Below are 14,807 nucleotides of genomic sequence, written 5' to 3'. Positions count from 1 at the left end.
CAACTTACAACTCGACTCTTCAAAGTTACAACAGCAAATGGAAAAAGCGACTCACGAGCAGACTTAAGAGTCCTGAGGTCGTGGGGTCGCCCTTTGCCACCTTCCCAGCCAGCTTCTGACAAGCCAAGTCACTGGGGGAAGGCAGGCCTGTTCAAGAGCTGCGTGGTTCTACTTAACGACTGCAGTGGTTTAACAACTGGGACAAAGAGGTCGTAAAATCAGGTGACCTTTCCTGTTTAGCGTGGAAATTCTGGTCCCAAACTGTGATTGTAAGTCGAGGATTACCTGGATCTCCACTGAAGCTCTTCTGGAGTCCATGATGTTAAACCAGGTTGTGTTAACTCCACCGTGCGGCTTTCCAGCAGCAGGTCACCCCAAGCCCCATTCCTGTGGCACTCAAGAGTTCCCATGTTGCAAAACCACCAAATTGTGCTTTTTTTTTTTTTAGCAAAACAGGAGCCAAATACCTGTTAAAACTCAGGTTAAACTTCTGCAAGCTTTAAGGCACCCCCTGCCTCTCCAAAACCGACACAAACCCAAATATTTTCTTCTTCTTCTTCCTCCTCCTCCTCCTCCTCCTCCTCCTCCTCCTCCTCCCACAGACCCAAATATTTTCCTCTTCTTCTCCCCCCTCCTCTCAAAAATGAGGAGACTGGCCACTAGCAGCTGGAAAAAGCTGCCTGCCCAATGCAAAGCAAGACTAAATAATATGAAATTAAAAAAGAATGCTGGGAGATTGAGGGAGGGGGGAAGAGGGAGGAAAAATACGCTCATTTGAGGTTCCTGGCCTGCAGAAAGATCACAGGATCTGCAGAAAAGGAGGACGACAAATAGAAACAGATGCGCCATCACACAGGCGGTTTACAGATGCCTCTGTGCAGACAAAGCTTTGCCAAGCTCTAAGAGGCCAGGATTTGACGTCTCTTGAGTTGCGACGTGGATTGGTGTCATCTGCTGCCACGTACAGAGCCTTGAAAGGGAGGAAGGATGCTCCTAAGTCTACCCCTGCTCCCCCCAGCCCGGGCAGTGAGCTTTACCTGACCAGCTCATCCGCGCAAGCAGCCGCCACCTCCTCCTCGCCTTTCCTCTCGTAGTATTTGCAGAGGATGTTTTCAGGAAGCACTTTCTCCAGTTCACTGGTGGGGAACGAACACGTGCAGCTCCCTTCCATGCAGCTGAGCTCTGACTGGGTTCGGAGAAAAAGGAGGACGAAGAGGGAGGACATGAAGGTTACAGGCCCAGAGTGAGGGATGTGCATGGGTGGTGGTGCAGTGGCTAGAATGCAGCATTGCAGGTGGGAAAAAAAAAGAAGTGTAAAAAAACGATAAAATAGGCAGGAAGAAAGCTGGGGTGAAAACCTGCTGGTTTGGGGAGCTGTGTGCAAGGGGCGTCCTTTTGCGTGAGTCACAAGAGTTGCAATAAAGGAGAATCGCTACAGCTCAGGATTGAATTGTGGGGTCCGTGGTGCTCTCCGAGCTTGGTAGTTTTCTTGCAGACGTTTTGTGGCCCAACTAGGTAACGTCATCAGTGCTGGTCTGATGATCACTAGCACTGATGAGGTTACCTAGTTTGGGTCATGAAACGTCTGCAAGAAACAACCAAGCTCGGAGAGCACCAAGGATCCAGTCTTCCTCCTTCCCTTCACTTTCCTCTTCCTTCTCTTTGCAAAACCCCCTCTCTTCTAGCACTGATGATGTTACCTAGTTTGGGTCATGAAACGATCAAGCTCAGAGGAGCACCGAGGACCCCACAGTCCTCCTCCCTCTCCTTCTCCTCCACTGCCTTCTAGCACTGATGACGTTCCCTAGCTGGGTAATGAAACGTCTGCAAGAAAGCAACCAAGCTCAGAGAGCACGGAGGACGCCTCAAGTCAGAGTCCCAACTGCTTTGGGTCTACCGTAAAGAAAGGGCGCTCACCTTTCCAGAGCCAAAGACGGCCTCCTGAGCATATTTTATTAAGCATTCCTTGCAGAACAGGTGTCCATCTGCACACTGGGTCAGCTCTTCAAACGCAAATTCCCCGTAGCAGCAGCGGCATTCGATCAGCTGGCCATCCTGAAAAATCAGACCCCAAAGTTGAGTTCTTATTACTGCTTTGGCCCTTGCTTTGCCTAGGGGAGACTCGGTTCCCTTGCATGAAACTGAAACTTAGAAGGGACACCTCAGGCATTATCAAGCCTGACCTGCTTCAAAGACTCCTTTTGCCACATGGAACAAAGGTTTTACAGGCCCAGTTTTGAAGAACAGAGCCATTCCACAAGCCACAGGTGGGTTTTTGCGCTTAAAAGGTGAAACAGGACCAAGTTAACCACGAACAGGAACAGATCAACCTTGTTAACCCCAGTACAGGTAGTCCTTGACTTAGGACCACAACTTTCAAGGGAAAATTTGCCGGTTTTTAAGTGAGGCATTACACAACCGTACCTGGGTTTACGTCCTTTTTTTTTCCGCAAAGAGGTCATTAAGCAAATCGCCGTACTTGTTAAATGACGCACTGTGTGATCCCCATTTGCAATCTTTTTTGCTGGCTTCCCCAAGGAAGCTTGTTGGAAAACAGGTGAGAAAGCCGCAAATGCTGCAGCCGTCAAAAAATCATGTGGGTTGCAAGGGTTCAAATTGTGACCTTGTGGACTTTTTGACGGTCATAAATGCCATCACAGCTTGACGTAGCCAGCTTTTTAAAAAAAAAAAAAAATAAAAAGATCAATAAAATCTGTCACAGATGTCTTTCAGCTACTTACTTTTTGATACTGCTCTTCATTCATCTGCAGGGCAAGAAGAAAATCTGCATGCTGGCGAGAGAGAAAGGACACACTTAGCATTAATAATAGTGAAAACAGAGCATCTACCTTTATTATTAGTGCTGGGAAATCTCTTATGTACTGTTTGCTTTTTAATCTTTGATTGGGATTTGCAGAGAGTTGGCCGAAAGATGGGTGGCGATACACATGGTTTAAATAAATAAGAATTAAACAAGAAATGGGTGAAAATTCTGGCAGGTCCAATTCTGAATCTGCCTCTGAATCTAGAGAACGAGAACTTGGATTTTGGTTCCAGGTTTAGACGTTCCATTGGTTTTTCATTGTTATGTTGAGAATGGTAAACCATCCAGTGTCACTTGGCTGAGATGGGCAGCTAGAGAAATTGAGTGATTGATTAATTCAATGAAAGAAAAGGAAGAAAACCAACTTCCGGTATATCCCACTGAGACTACTGAGAGTATTTTTTTAAGGAGAGTTGCACCTTGTTTCCTATTTGTTCAACCTCCAGTGATCAGGCCTTTGATTTTTACCAGATCTTTACGTGCAAGGGGAGAGGACAAGCGCCCCATTCCCATCCCTCCCAGCCACGGCTGCAACTACCTCCGCCATCTCTTTGATCTTCTGTTCGTAAAACTCCCTCTCCAGCTGCACCGGGGGCAGGAGAGAGAGCTGGTCGTAATTCCTCCAGTGGCGTCGTTTGTTCTCCAAGAAAAACATGCGCTTCTCAATCTTGGTGTCACCTGGAGCGTAGTTTGAAAGCATGATGGATCGTTAAAAAAAAAGAAGCAACAAATCAAATGCTTCTCTTAATAAGATAAGATACAAGATAAGGTAACCTTCACTGCCCTTTTTTACTAGGAGCACACTGGCCCACGTGAAAAATGAAATTCCTTTTTATAAAGGGTTAAAAAAATGGAATAAAGGGCAGGAATGGAAATTGTACCATTGTTAATGTCAAACATATAAACCCAGACGTGTTGTTGACTAAACACTAAAGATTGTTACTGTAAAAAAATTAATAAAATATACATAAAAATGAAATTTTGTCGCCTGCTCTCGAAAGTGTGTATCTGCACATACATATACTTTATATAAGACACATATACACATGCTATTCACACACACACACACACACACACACACACACACACACACACATATATAGGTGTGTGGGCAGATTCATTTCACAACCATGTTGTTAACTTAACAACTGCTGTGATTCACTTCAGGGGTTGCCCCAAAGAAGAGGGAGTCAAGCTATTCTCCAAAGCACCTGAAGGCAGGACAAGAAGCAACAGATGGAAACTAATCAAGGAGAGAAGCAACCTGGAACTAAGGAAGTTTAAAACAATTAACCAGTGGAACTCCTTGCCTCCAGAAGCTGTGAATCTCCAACACTGGAGGTTTTTAAGAAGAGACTGGACAGCCATTTGTCTGAAATGGTATAGGGTTTTCTTCCTGAGCAGGGGGCTGGACTAGAAGACCTCCAAGGTCCCTTCCAGCTCTATTCTATTCTAACTTAACAACAGTGGAAAGAAAAGTCGTAAAATGGAGCAAAACTCAACTTGACAAATTTCTCGCTTAACAACATAATAAATTCAGGGCTCCACTGTGGTCACAAGTTGAGGCCTGTCTGTTTTTCATTAGGGTTTTGAAGCAACATCCAGTGCAAAGAAATGTTTGGAGGGAAAAATGCCAAGGAAGGTAATCTGGGACCCTTTGGTGGGTCTGTAGAGCCCACCTTAAGATTCACCAGATCTTTCTCAGACCTTCATGCTGAAGCACACTGAGGTGGAGACGCATCTCTTTGGGCTAAAATTGCCTCTTTATTTTTTATATTCTTCCACCAGCAGTTCGACCCATCTCTGCAGAGTCACCAACAGAGCAAACTCCAGCCAAAAAGGGCTTACCCTGCTCGAATTTGAAGTCTATGTAAGAATACTGGTTCATTTCTTTCCTCCTTTTTCGCTTCCCGCTGGCTTCCGGAGACAACTCTTGCCATTTTTTGATGGCGTCAGAGAAGGCCTGAAAAAAAAGAGGGAGGAGGGGAAAAAAAGGCATAAACCGAGATGTGAAGATGGAAGCACGGATGTAATTAAAGCTTCCGCAGCTATCCGGATTGGGGAGGATTAAGTTTGCATGCTCCTCTGAAAGGCACAGAGGCCTCGGGGTGGATCGTGCAGCGCCCCCCCCCCGTCCCTCACCCCAAATCCAGGTGCAGCTGGGTCTTTGAAGGGCTGTAACCCAAGTGTCACTTTTACAGGGGCAGAAGAAAATTATTATCCCTACAACTGGAGAATAAATCATCTCAAGATGGAGCTTGCAGGCATGGCTAAATTAACATCTTTGATCAGAGGGAAAAAAACAACAGGATCTACATTTATATTTTACAGTTATTTACATTTATTTATTTACTGGACAACCCTTATAGATCTTGTCCATGAAATGGGAAAACAAAAATTTTGGGCTCAACTGTGGTTGTAAATCGAGGACTCCCTGGATCAGAGGACTTTGAACTCCGGGTTCCTAAGGGATTGCTTTCTGAGCCCGGGCTGCGTGTCTCCCGTTTTGGACATAAAAGGAGGATCTTCTCGGAAAGGAGAGGGGAGGGGGAAGCGAAAGAGGAGAACCTTTCGTGTGATTGCATAGTGTCCCTTGAGTTCGTGGAGCGCCCACTTGATGTCTTGGCTGCTCAGCATTTTGAAGTCGGCCATGAGGAGGTCAGCAGCTTGAATGAAGCAACGTTGGTCAAGTGGATCCAGCTTGGAGAAGTCGAAATAGTCCACTTTAGGCACCTGGAGGGGAAGGAGGAGGAGGAGGAAGAGGAGGAGGAAGAGAAAAGGGGAGAGGAAGAGGAAGAGGAGGAGTGGAAGGGGGGAAGAGGAGGAGGAGAAAAGGAGGAGGAGTGGAAGAGGAGGAGGAGAAAGAGGAGGAGAAGGAGTGGAAGGGGGCGAAGAAGAGGAGGAAGACAAAGAGAAAACAGAAAAGAAGTTAGGTACGGTACTTTTTTCACATAAACTTTAGCATTTTAATGCAGTTCTGAAGATGCACAAAGGTAGCCCTGACTTACGACTACATTTGGGACCAGAATTTCTGTGGTTAAGCAAGGTAGTTGTTAAAACGAGTCACACCCAGTTTTACCACCTTTTTCGCCATGGTGGCTAAGCAACTCGCGCCATCAGTAAGCAAATCCAGCTTGCCCAACTGACTGGGCTTGTCCAAAGCCAGCTGGGAAAGTGGCCAGGGTGATCCCGGGATGCTGTCACCCTTGTGAATAAATCACGGCGGTCGCCCAGTGCCTGAATTCTGATCCTGGGACCTTGGGGGATCCTGTTGATGGCGGTTAAGCGCAAGGACCGGTTGCTTTTTCCAGCGCAACTGTAACTTCAAACAGTCACCATAAACACAGGGTTGTTAAGTAGAGGGCAACCTGTGTGCCAGCACCTCACACTTGCCTTCGTCTCATCTTGGCTGGAAAGCAGGCTGCTGTTTGGATTCAAAATCATGCTGAGTTCCTTCTTTGGGTAGTCTGGATTTTCCAGAAGCAAATTGCAGAGTCTGCAAAGCAAAAAGGAGACGGGAGTTTTGGAAAGAGCCGTCTTTTGAAGAGCCTTCCCCATGCCCATCGAAAAGTAAAAGAGTTTAAACGCTCTGCGAGACCCAGACACGTGGGGGAAGGGTTGGGGGGGTACACATTCAGAACAACACAAAAAATAATCCTGGTTAAGAGAGAGAGAGAGAGATAGAACACAAAGTCAGAATCAACTTTTGTTGGGGTTCAAGGAAGGGAAGCTTGCCCACAGCTGGCAAGTTCTGTGCCCAGTTTGATGTCCAGGAACTGACGATACACGAGGCTTTTTTATACTTACATGTTTAAGTCACAGCAGTTTTTGCTCTGTATCAGCTCTTGGATGTACTCTCGCGTTGCGTCTGGAAACCTGGCTTCCTAGAAAAACAGTTTGCCTTCAGAGGTTGTGGGTGCTCCATCCCTGGAGCTTTTCAAGAAGAGGCTGGACAGCCTCTTGTCTGAAATGGTATAGGGCAGGGGTAGGTAACCTTGGCTCTTTTATGACTCGTGGACTTCAACTCCCAGAATTCCTCAGCCAGCATGGGGAAAACTTTGGCCCCTTCATGACTTGCGGACTTCAACTCCCAGAATTCCTCAGCCAGCATGGGGGAACTATGGCCCCTTCATGACTTGTGGACTTCAACTCCCAGAATTCCTCAGCCACCATGGCTGAGCTTGGAAACCTCTCCATTTCTCCTCAGCATGGCTGGCTCAGGAATTCTGGGAGTTGAAGTCCATGAGTCATAAAAGAGCCAAGGTTGCCTACCCCTGGTATAGGGCCTCATGTTTGAGCAGGGCTTTGGACTAGAAGACCTCCAAGGTCCCTTCCAGCTCTATTCGGCTTCATCTGAGTCAACCTTGAGCCGGTCAGGATCGAATTCCCGGCACTGGGCAGAGTCAGCCAGCAATAGGCATTCTAGCCACTGCACCACAACGGCTGAAGCAAGCATTAAGACTTACCGTTTCTCGGATCAGAAGCACAACCGGGTCTTTGTCCAACAGAGTAGCGGTGTGCTTGGGAAGCTCACCGGAGCTGGTGTCCAGTGACCCTTGGGCTGGAAATGCCGGACCGGCCTGCTCGTTTATTACAGCCTGCTGGCCTCCATTTTCCTCTGGGGGATGAGCTAGCTGAGGGGAAGCAGGGCCGGGGATTCCATCTTGCTGAGCTTCGGGCCTGGGAAAAGCCGGCCCGGGGATCTCTCCTTGGTATACCCTCGGCAAAGGTCCCAGTTCTCTTTCCAGGGAGGCCGCCCGAGAAGAAAGCAAATTGACCACAGCCTGTGCCTCCTTCTTCGCTGCCTGGAAGTATGGATGATCCAGCCGCATGTTCTCCTTAACGCAATGGAAGGCCCCTCCGGGGTTGGGTGCCAGCCGTGGCTCAAGCGTCCGATCTGCCTCCTCTGGGTTTTCCTGATTGCTCCCCACTTCCTCCAAGTTAATGACCTCTGGGGCAACTTCTCTCTTCTGAACCGTGCTGGGCCCAGCCTCTGTCCCTCGGAGTCCCCTGGGGTCAACGGGCTCCGGAGAATCGGGTAACTCCAAGACCTCGGCCTGGGTCGGTCTGTTCAGTCCCACCCTCCCTGTCTTCAGGTGGTTCCGGCGGGTGCCCATCAGCCGGGGAGAAACTGGGGTCTTGGTCTTCTGCTCCTTGTGAGGAAGCACCACCACGTCGCCGTTAGACCCTCCTTCCCCCGTCTTGTTAAGGACTTGCCATGGAGCGGCAGGCTTGATCACATTGGGCCGCAGGGACTTCTTGGTGGCTGTCTTTACAAGGAGGCAGAGTGGAGTTAAAGATTCGTAATTTCCTTGGAAGTAGGTGCTAGACCTAAAATTCCTCTGTCTAGACCACAGCAGCTCTTGAAGCTGCCTTTGAATGCTAAAAAGCAGCACAATGTCTAGGGAGATTCTCAAGTCATTCAGGTCATGTCCCAGGGGTGTTTTTTCAAGAGGCAACTGGACTTTCTTTGTTTTTCCTTTGAAGACGTTTCGCTTCTCATCCCAGAAGCGTCTTCAGCTCTGGGGAATCGAAGGGTTTATCCTCTTTGCAGACAGCTGGTCCTTTGCATCCTTTTAGAGTCGTTGAGACCATTGGGAGGTTTATCTGTGTCCTCAGGGTCACCTGAGTGGTGCAAAGGGATGTGGAGCCTTCTTGGAAGGGCTGAAAAAGCAGCTGACCCCTGAAGACACAGATAAACCTCCAAGTGGCCTCAACGACCCACTAAAAGAAGGCGAACGACCAGCCATCTGCAAGGAATATAAACCCTTCCCTTCCCCACCCTCCAGCCAGAGCTGAAGAAGCTTCTGGGATGAGAAGCGAAAGGTCTTCAAAGGAAAAAGCAAAGGAAGTCCAGTGACCTCTTGAAAAAGCACCTTTCGGGGGAAAAGTTGAGGGAGCTCAGATCCCAGTGATAAAAATCTCTTGGGAGTGATCTTGGGGACTTTCCCCGTTGGCGCAAGAAATCGGGAGTCAAGGTTTGATGCAAAATGAGTACATGTTTATTCCATACTCCCTCTAAAGCAGAATCGGAACTCTTAACCGTTCAAGGCCAATTGGCGGTAGGTAAGAGTCAACGGAACTCAAGGTAGGACTCTTGTAGGCTCAAAGGGATTCGAGGCAGATGACAAGCTTCATCCCTCCCTCTCAGTCTGGTTACCTTCTATGCCAGGGGTTTTCAAACTTGGCCCTTTTATGACTTGTGGACTTCAACTCCCAGAATTCCTCAGCCAGGCACGTTCTGGGAGTTGAAGTCCACAAGTCATAAAAGGGCCAAGTTTGAAGACCCCTGTTCTATATTATCTCATCCTAGACTTTCTCACACTGCTTAGAAAGATTAGCTGTCGGAATCTGAGTAGTCCTCAACTTAAAAACTAGTTGCTTAGCAAGCATTTGAAGCTACAACAGACCTTGAAAATGGGATTTACGGCCCTGATTCTACATTCTGATGGCCGGGTTCCCTTGAAGTCACGTGACTGCATTTTGGGGGTGCTTGGCAACCGGCTCCCATTTGCAGCATCCTGTCGTCACAGGACTTAATTATGGCCATATGCCGAGGACTACCGTATACCGTCCATGCTGTTCTGGGAAGTTTCATTAAAAGGCATGTTCTAAACCCTGTTTATTTCTCAGGACTGCAAATAAATCTTTTTAAGTCTCAAAAGAAAAACGAAGGATATTTTAATTTCCTTTGAACCAAAAAATAAACAGACACACCAAAATTCCCATCACAACCCTGGCAGCCCTTTCAAATGATAACTTTGACCTTGTGGACAAACAGCTCCTACTTATCAAGATATGCTGCAATATCTCAAAGGAAAGAATCAAAGCTGCTGGGATATATGCAGTGAAATTTAGGTAATAAACCTCTATCAGCTTGAAGAAATTTAAGCCGCTGGAAAGCAGCCAACTGGCATTTAAAGAATGCAGGGGAAATACTGTGCTTGCTTGAAGCCTTGGGACATTCCTCAAACTCTGCACCTGGTTTACACACCAGACAACTTTGCTTGAGGTTTAGTGCAAAGCCTGACTCTGGCCAATTGTAGCCGATGCGCCAAACTGTGGTTTAATAAATTAACAATGGAGGCTTAGCCGCAATTCTTAGTATAAAATAAGCCCAACTTTAGCTGCAGCTTATTTGGAAAACATTCCCAATTGTAGCCGATGCATCAAACTGTGGTTTAATAAATAAATAAGTAAGGCTTAGGAGCAAACTGGCATTTAAAGAATGCAGGGGAAATATTGTGCTACTTATTTAAATATTTCCCAAACTCTGCACCTGGTTTACACAGCAGACAATTTGCAAAATCGCATCTTTGCTGCCTTCTCAAAGAGTGTTCAATTTTACTACGGCTGGCTTTTAGGGGCCGATCGTCCCATCTCGATCTGTCTCGTGGAGGAGGGGAGGACTTACCTCCATCAAGATGACCACGTCTTCATCCTCCTCCTCTTCCCACTGGCCGCGAACAGGTGTGTCCAACATCACAGGCAGCTCTTCATCCGAGGAGTCCAAGACGGTGATGAGTCCCTCGTCTTGGTGGCTAACCCGATCTGAAGGAAGGACAAGCCCATCAGCTCGCTAGCCGAAGGTCTGCAGGCAGTCCTCGACTTCCAACAGTTCATTTAGTGGCTGTTTAAAGTTACAGCCTCGCTGAAAAAAGGGACTCAGGACCGTTTTTCACACTTCCGTTGCGGCATCCCCGGGCTCACGTGATGTACATTCGGGTGCTTGACAACTGACACACATTTATGACAGTCACAGCATCCCAGGGTCACGTGATCCCCTTCTTTGGTGACTTTCTGACAAACAAAGTCCATGGGGAAGCCAGATTCACTTAACCACCAGGTTACCAGCTTAACAACTGCAGTGATTCAGTTAACAACGGTGGTAAGAAAAACGGGGCAAAACTCACGGAACAAATTTCTCACTTAACCAGCTAAATTTTGGGCTGTGCTGTGCTCATAAGTGGACGGACTGAAATACACGGCCAAACTTGCGTGGAAATAAAGCCGGAGAGAAATCCCAGGACAGGGCTGGGCGACTATGGCTCCTTTAGCACCACCTGTGGACTTCAACTCCCAGAATTCCTCAGCCAACCATGTGCAAGGCCCTTCACAAGCCCCAGCTTAGCAACGGAACTACCTGCCCTTACCTTTCCCTCGATGGCTCCGGAAACTATTCAAGTTGATTACTTCTTTTTGACCTCCTTCTTCCATGTTAGAAGGTTACGCATCTGAGCATGACATGCACGTCGTCAGGAGCCCCTGAAAAAGAATCAAAGGACAGTTTGACCACTGGCTTCCCACGAGTTTGTTAACGCAGTCTCAGTGGCAGAGGGAGGCCTCCCGCTGAATTGCTCAGCATCCTAGTTTCCGTTTGAAGCTGGGTTCTGCACGAGGCAATCTAGCTAGAGGTGGCCCTTGACTTACCACTTCTTTGGTGACCGTTCAAAGTTACAAGGGCACTTAGAATCGTTTTTCACCCTTATGATCGTGGCATCGTCACCACGTGATCAAAATTTGGAGGCCACTGCTTCGCGTTTAGGATAGCTGCAGCGTCTCCCGGGGTCATGTGATCCCGTTTTGCAACCAGTGGAACAGCTTGCCTCCAGACGTTGTGGCTGCTCCATCACTCTCTGTGTGTGTGTGTGTGTGTGTGTTTAAGAAGAGACTGAACAGCCCCTTGTCTGGAATGGTACAATGTCTCATGCTAGAGCAGGGGGTAATAATAATAATAATAATAATAATAATAATAATAATAATAATGATGTTGTTGTTGTTGTTGTGAGTTGTTGTTGGTCATCTAGTCCAACCCCCTGCTCAGGCAGGAAACCCTATACCACCTGTAGTTGTGGTTCTAACACACACACACACACACACACACACACACACACACACACACACACAGCAAGCCTCATTGTTTTGGCAAGCCTAAACAAGCTTTAATAGGCTGCCTTAACTCCCTCTTCCTGGCCACAGCTGCTTGAAAACTTCACACTGTCTTTTTTGGGGGGGGCAGAGTGTCCTCCTCCAGGGATGTGTTTTGTCTCCGCGAAATGTGTGGGCGTCTACGCAGGCGTGGGGAAGACGTCATGTGAAAACACAAGAGGCTATAATTGAAATATGACATATAATCCAAATATGACATATGGATCCAAGCAGAGGCAGCAGGAGCGCAGAATAAACGGCATGCTGGGAAAGACGTCCAACTTTGCTCTTTGCTAAAAGCCGGCAGCAAACTTCGGTTCGCAACCGTTCCATTTACACCAGCCCGTCGGCAGATTCAAGGCACACTGGCCTTTGTTTGAACAGCTCAGCATATGTTTGCGTGTGAATAAAATCTTTCCAAAGCAGACAGCGGAAAGCCCGGCACAGGTGGGGCCATAAAACGCAACAGACACATCCACCAGCCTTTATCAATTTCCATTTTTTTCCCTGGAATACACGAAAAGGGGACTTTTCAAGGAAAAGGTTTGGATTCGTTGGGCCAGGTTTTCAATCGGAAAAACATTTCGCCCATCAGCCCAACCAAGCTGCCAAGACTGGACAGCCCTGCAGTAGATCATTCTGAATGCAAAATTTCTCCCTGGCTGAAACAGGAAACCAAAACTGGTTCAAAGAGGGCCATGCAATAGATTCCTTCTGAAAGGAACAGGAAGTTCAAGGGCACACAGTTCAAGACTCTTCCTTACAACAAGCTCACAACTTCCTCCAGCGTCTAAACTGCAGCCAAACCCATCTTGAGAAGGGCGAAACGGGGATTCATTTCTTCTATCAGCCCAGAGGGGGGAAAACATGAACCCCGGCATGGGCAGATCAACCAAAGCAAAAAGTTTCAACAAGAAACAACCGTCAGATGGGTCAACAAAACCTCAAATTATATATTTAGGGGAGGAAAAAGATTCCTAGAGGTTAATACATTACATAGACCAGGAGAAGGCCACTGAAAACAAGGGTTCATGAACAGCAAAGGCATTTTTGGCACAGCCAAAAATCCCTGATCTCAAACCACATTGATAATGAACAGCACCGGTTCTATTGGGAAGGAACAAAAATCCTTGGCTGTGCCAACAGTCGCCACACAGCTGAATTTATCTAGTATTCTACCAAGGGAGCATATCCAGAAACTCAAACCATAGGAACTGCCAATCAACAAGAGAACCAATCAGCTGCTCAGAATTTAAATTTAAATCACACCACCACACTGGGACACAAGACTTTTATAAGCTAAGGAAAATAGGGCAAGAACAGCCTGCTGATGATGTTGCCTAGTCTGGTAGCGAAAGGTTCAGAAACTAACTTGAAACCAGCTTGGAGAGTAAACCACGGCCAAAACAGACCAGGACTCTCCAATTCGGCAACTTTTAAGGCTTGTGGACTCCTGGGAGTTGAAACCCACAAGTCTTAAAGTTGCCAAGTTTGGAGACACCCCCCCCCCCAACATAGACCAAACTAATTCAGATGTCAAGCAAGAGTTTGGATGTTTCAAACTAGACAGAAGTGTGGCATTGGGGAACACCCAGGTTAAAATCTATGTTGAGCCACAGAAACTCACTGGGTGACTGAATCGGTCAACCCGATTCACGTTGTGAGAGAACAACCGTAGGAGGAAACACTTCGTACATTGCCTGGAGCGGCTGCAGGAAAAGCAGGAGAGAAACCTGACAAATTAAATGTATATAAATCGAACAAATAAAGGCGGAGTGCCACCACCATAAAAAAGCAGCATGCTCGAGATACAAGTTGCAGGAGATGAGCAGGCTGAGGCCAAGGGTGGGGTTAAACGTGTTAGCAGTTTGAAATCATTACGTAGTCACAAGAGAGCCAGGTCCAGCCCTCTCCTGAATTCTCTTGACCCTTATCCAGCACCAATTTGCTGGACTGGTACTAGACCAGATTCTTCTCCACAGGTAGCACATAATAAACTTTTAGTGCTTTGAACTCAACTCCTGTTCCTGGTTACTTGCGCCTGACCCAAGCAGACTAAGCACGTTTTCCTGCTGGGCAAGATTTTATTTGCCCTTACTCTACGACGGAGGAACATTCAAACATGCCACACGCCAACAATACAACTGAAAGCTGCCACACTTTGAAAACACCACACACTGCTGATTTTTCCATTTAATTTGGTGCTTAATTTACCTGGGTAAATGCCCCCAAATTGGGTAAAAGTGTTTCCCCCCCCCTTTGGGTAACAACACCCATCACAACAGGGATATTTAAATCGACTTAATGATGGTCACGTGGGCTAACGTTTATTCAAAAACTTCCCAAAGCATTCCGACAAAGGCGAAGACTGATGGAAGTTTGTTGTTGTTGTTAATTGCGAAGTCGTGTCCGACCCATCGCGACCCCATGGGCAACGTTCCTCCAGGTCTTCCTGTCCTCTACCATCTTCTGGAGTCCATTGAAGTTCACACCTACTGCTTCAGTGACTCCATCCAGCCACCTCGTTCTCTGTTGTCCCTTTCTTCTATTGCCCTCAACCTTTCCCAGCATTAGGCTCTTCTCCAGTGAATCCTTCCTTCTCATTGATGGAAGTTACCGGCGGTTAATTTGTTGAAACGGCATAAAGATCGTTCAAGGATATTGTTTTTATAACGCAGGTAGTCCTCAAGTTTACGACCCAGCGACAGTTCAAAGTTACAATGGTGCTGGAAGAACGGCTTATGGCCGCCCCCCCCCAGTTAGGTAAGAGTTTCTACTAAGCAATTTTAGGTAAAGAAGGAAAAAGATTTAACTCATGGATATTAGAAAATTCCATTAACCTTCCTACGCTCCGTCTTCAAACCTTCTTTACCTTCTGCATGGAACACTCTTCCATGTGGCGCATTCTGGGCACACAGGGAATCCTTGACTTACAACCGCAGCTGAGCCCAAAATTTCTGTCACTAAGCAAGAATATGTTAAGTGAGTTTTGCCCCGTTTTACGAACTTTCTTCCCTCGGTTTTTAAGCGAATCGCCACAGTTGATAAGTTAGTA

General features: G+C 47.1%; 1 protein-coding gene across 3 annotated transcripts in view; it reads right to left on the bottom strand.

Annotated features, from left to right (window-relative positions):
• RNF216 (ring finger protein 216) overlaps positions 1-14,807 on the bottom strand; it is a 51,087-nt gene that overhangs the window by 33,077 nt on the left and 3,203 nt on the right. For 2 of the 3 annotated variants that reach the window (XM_039360426.1, XM_039360428.1), the window contains exons 2-12: positions 10,978-11,089; positions 10,239-10,375; positions 7,291-8,094; positions 6,632-6,708; positions 6,218-6,320; positions 5,393-5,557; positions 4,673-4,787; positions 3,363-3,502; positions 2,742-2,792; positions 1,918-2,055; positions 1,038-1,186 (exon numbers count right to left, since the gene is read on the bottom strand). In XM_039360426.1, the coding sequence (XP_039216360.1) occupies positions 1,038-1,186; positions 1,918-2,055; positions 2,742-2,792; positions 3,363-3,502; positions 4,673-4,787; positions 5,393-5,557; positions 6,218-6,320; positions 6,632-6,708; positions 7,291-8,094; positions 10,239-10,375; positions 10,978-11,041 (1,943 nt within the window). In that variant the 5' untranslated portion in view covers positions 11,042-11,089. Of the gene's footprint in view, positions 1-1,037; positions 1,187-1,917; positions 2,056-2,741; positions 2,793-3,362; positions 3,503-4,672; positions 4,788-5,392; positions 5,558-6,217; positions 6,321-6,631; positions 6,709-7,290; positions 8,095-10,238; positions 10,377-10,977; positions 11,090-14,807 lie in introns of those variants that run through there. The other variant, XM_039360427.1, reaches the window with a different exon arrangement.

This window comes from Crotalus tigris, unplaced genomic scaffold (genome assembly GCF_016545835.1).
Source record: "Crotalus tigris isolate CLP2741 ecotype Arizona unplaced genomic scaffold, ASM1654583v1 scf7180000019173.45859301935:6455823, whole genome shotgun sequence".
Lineage (NCBI taxonomy): Eukaryota > Metazoa > Chordata > Lepidosauria > Squamata > Viperidae > Crotalus > Crotalus tigris.
This window is presented reverse-complemented; position numbering and strand designations above follow the sequence as displayed.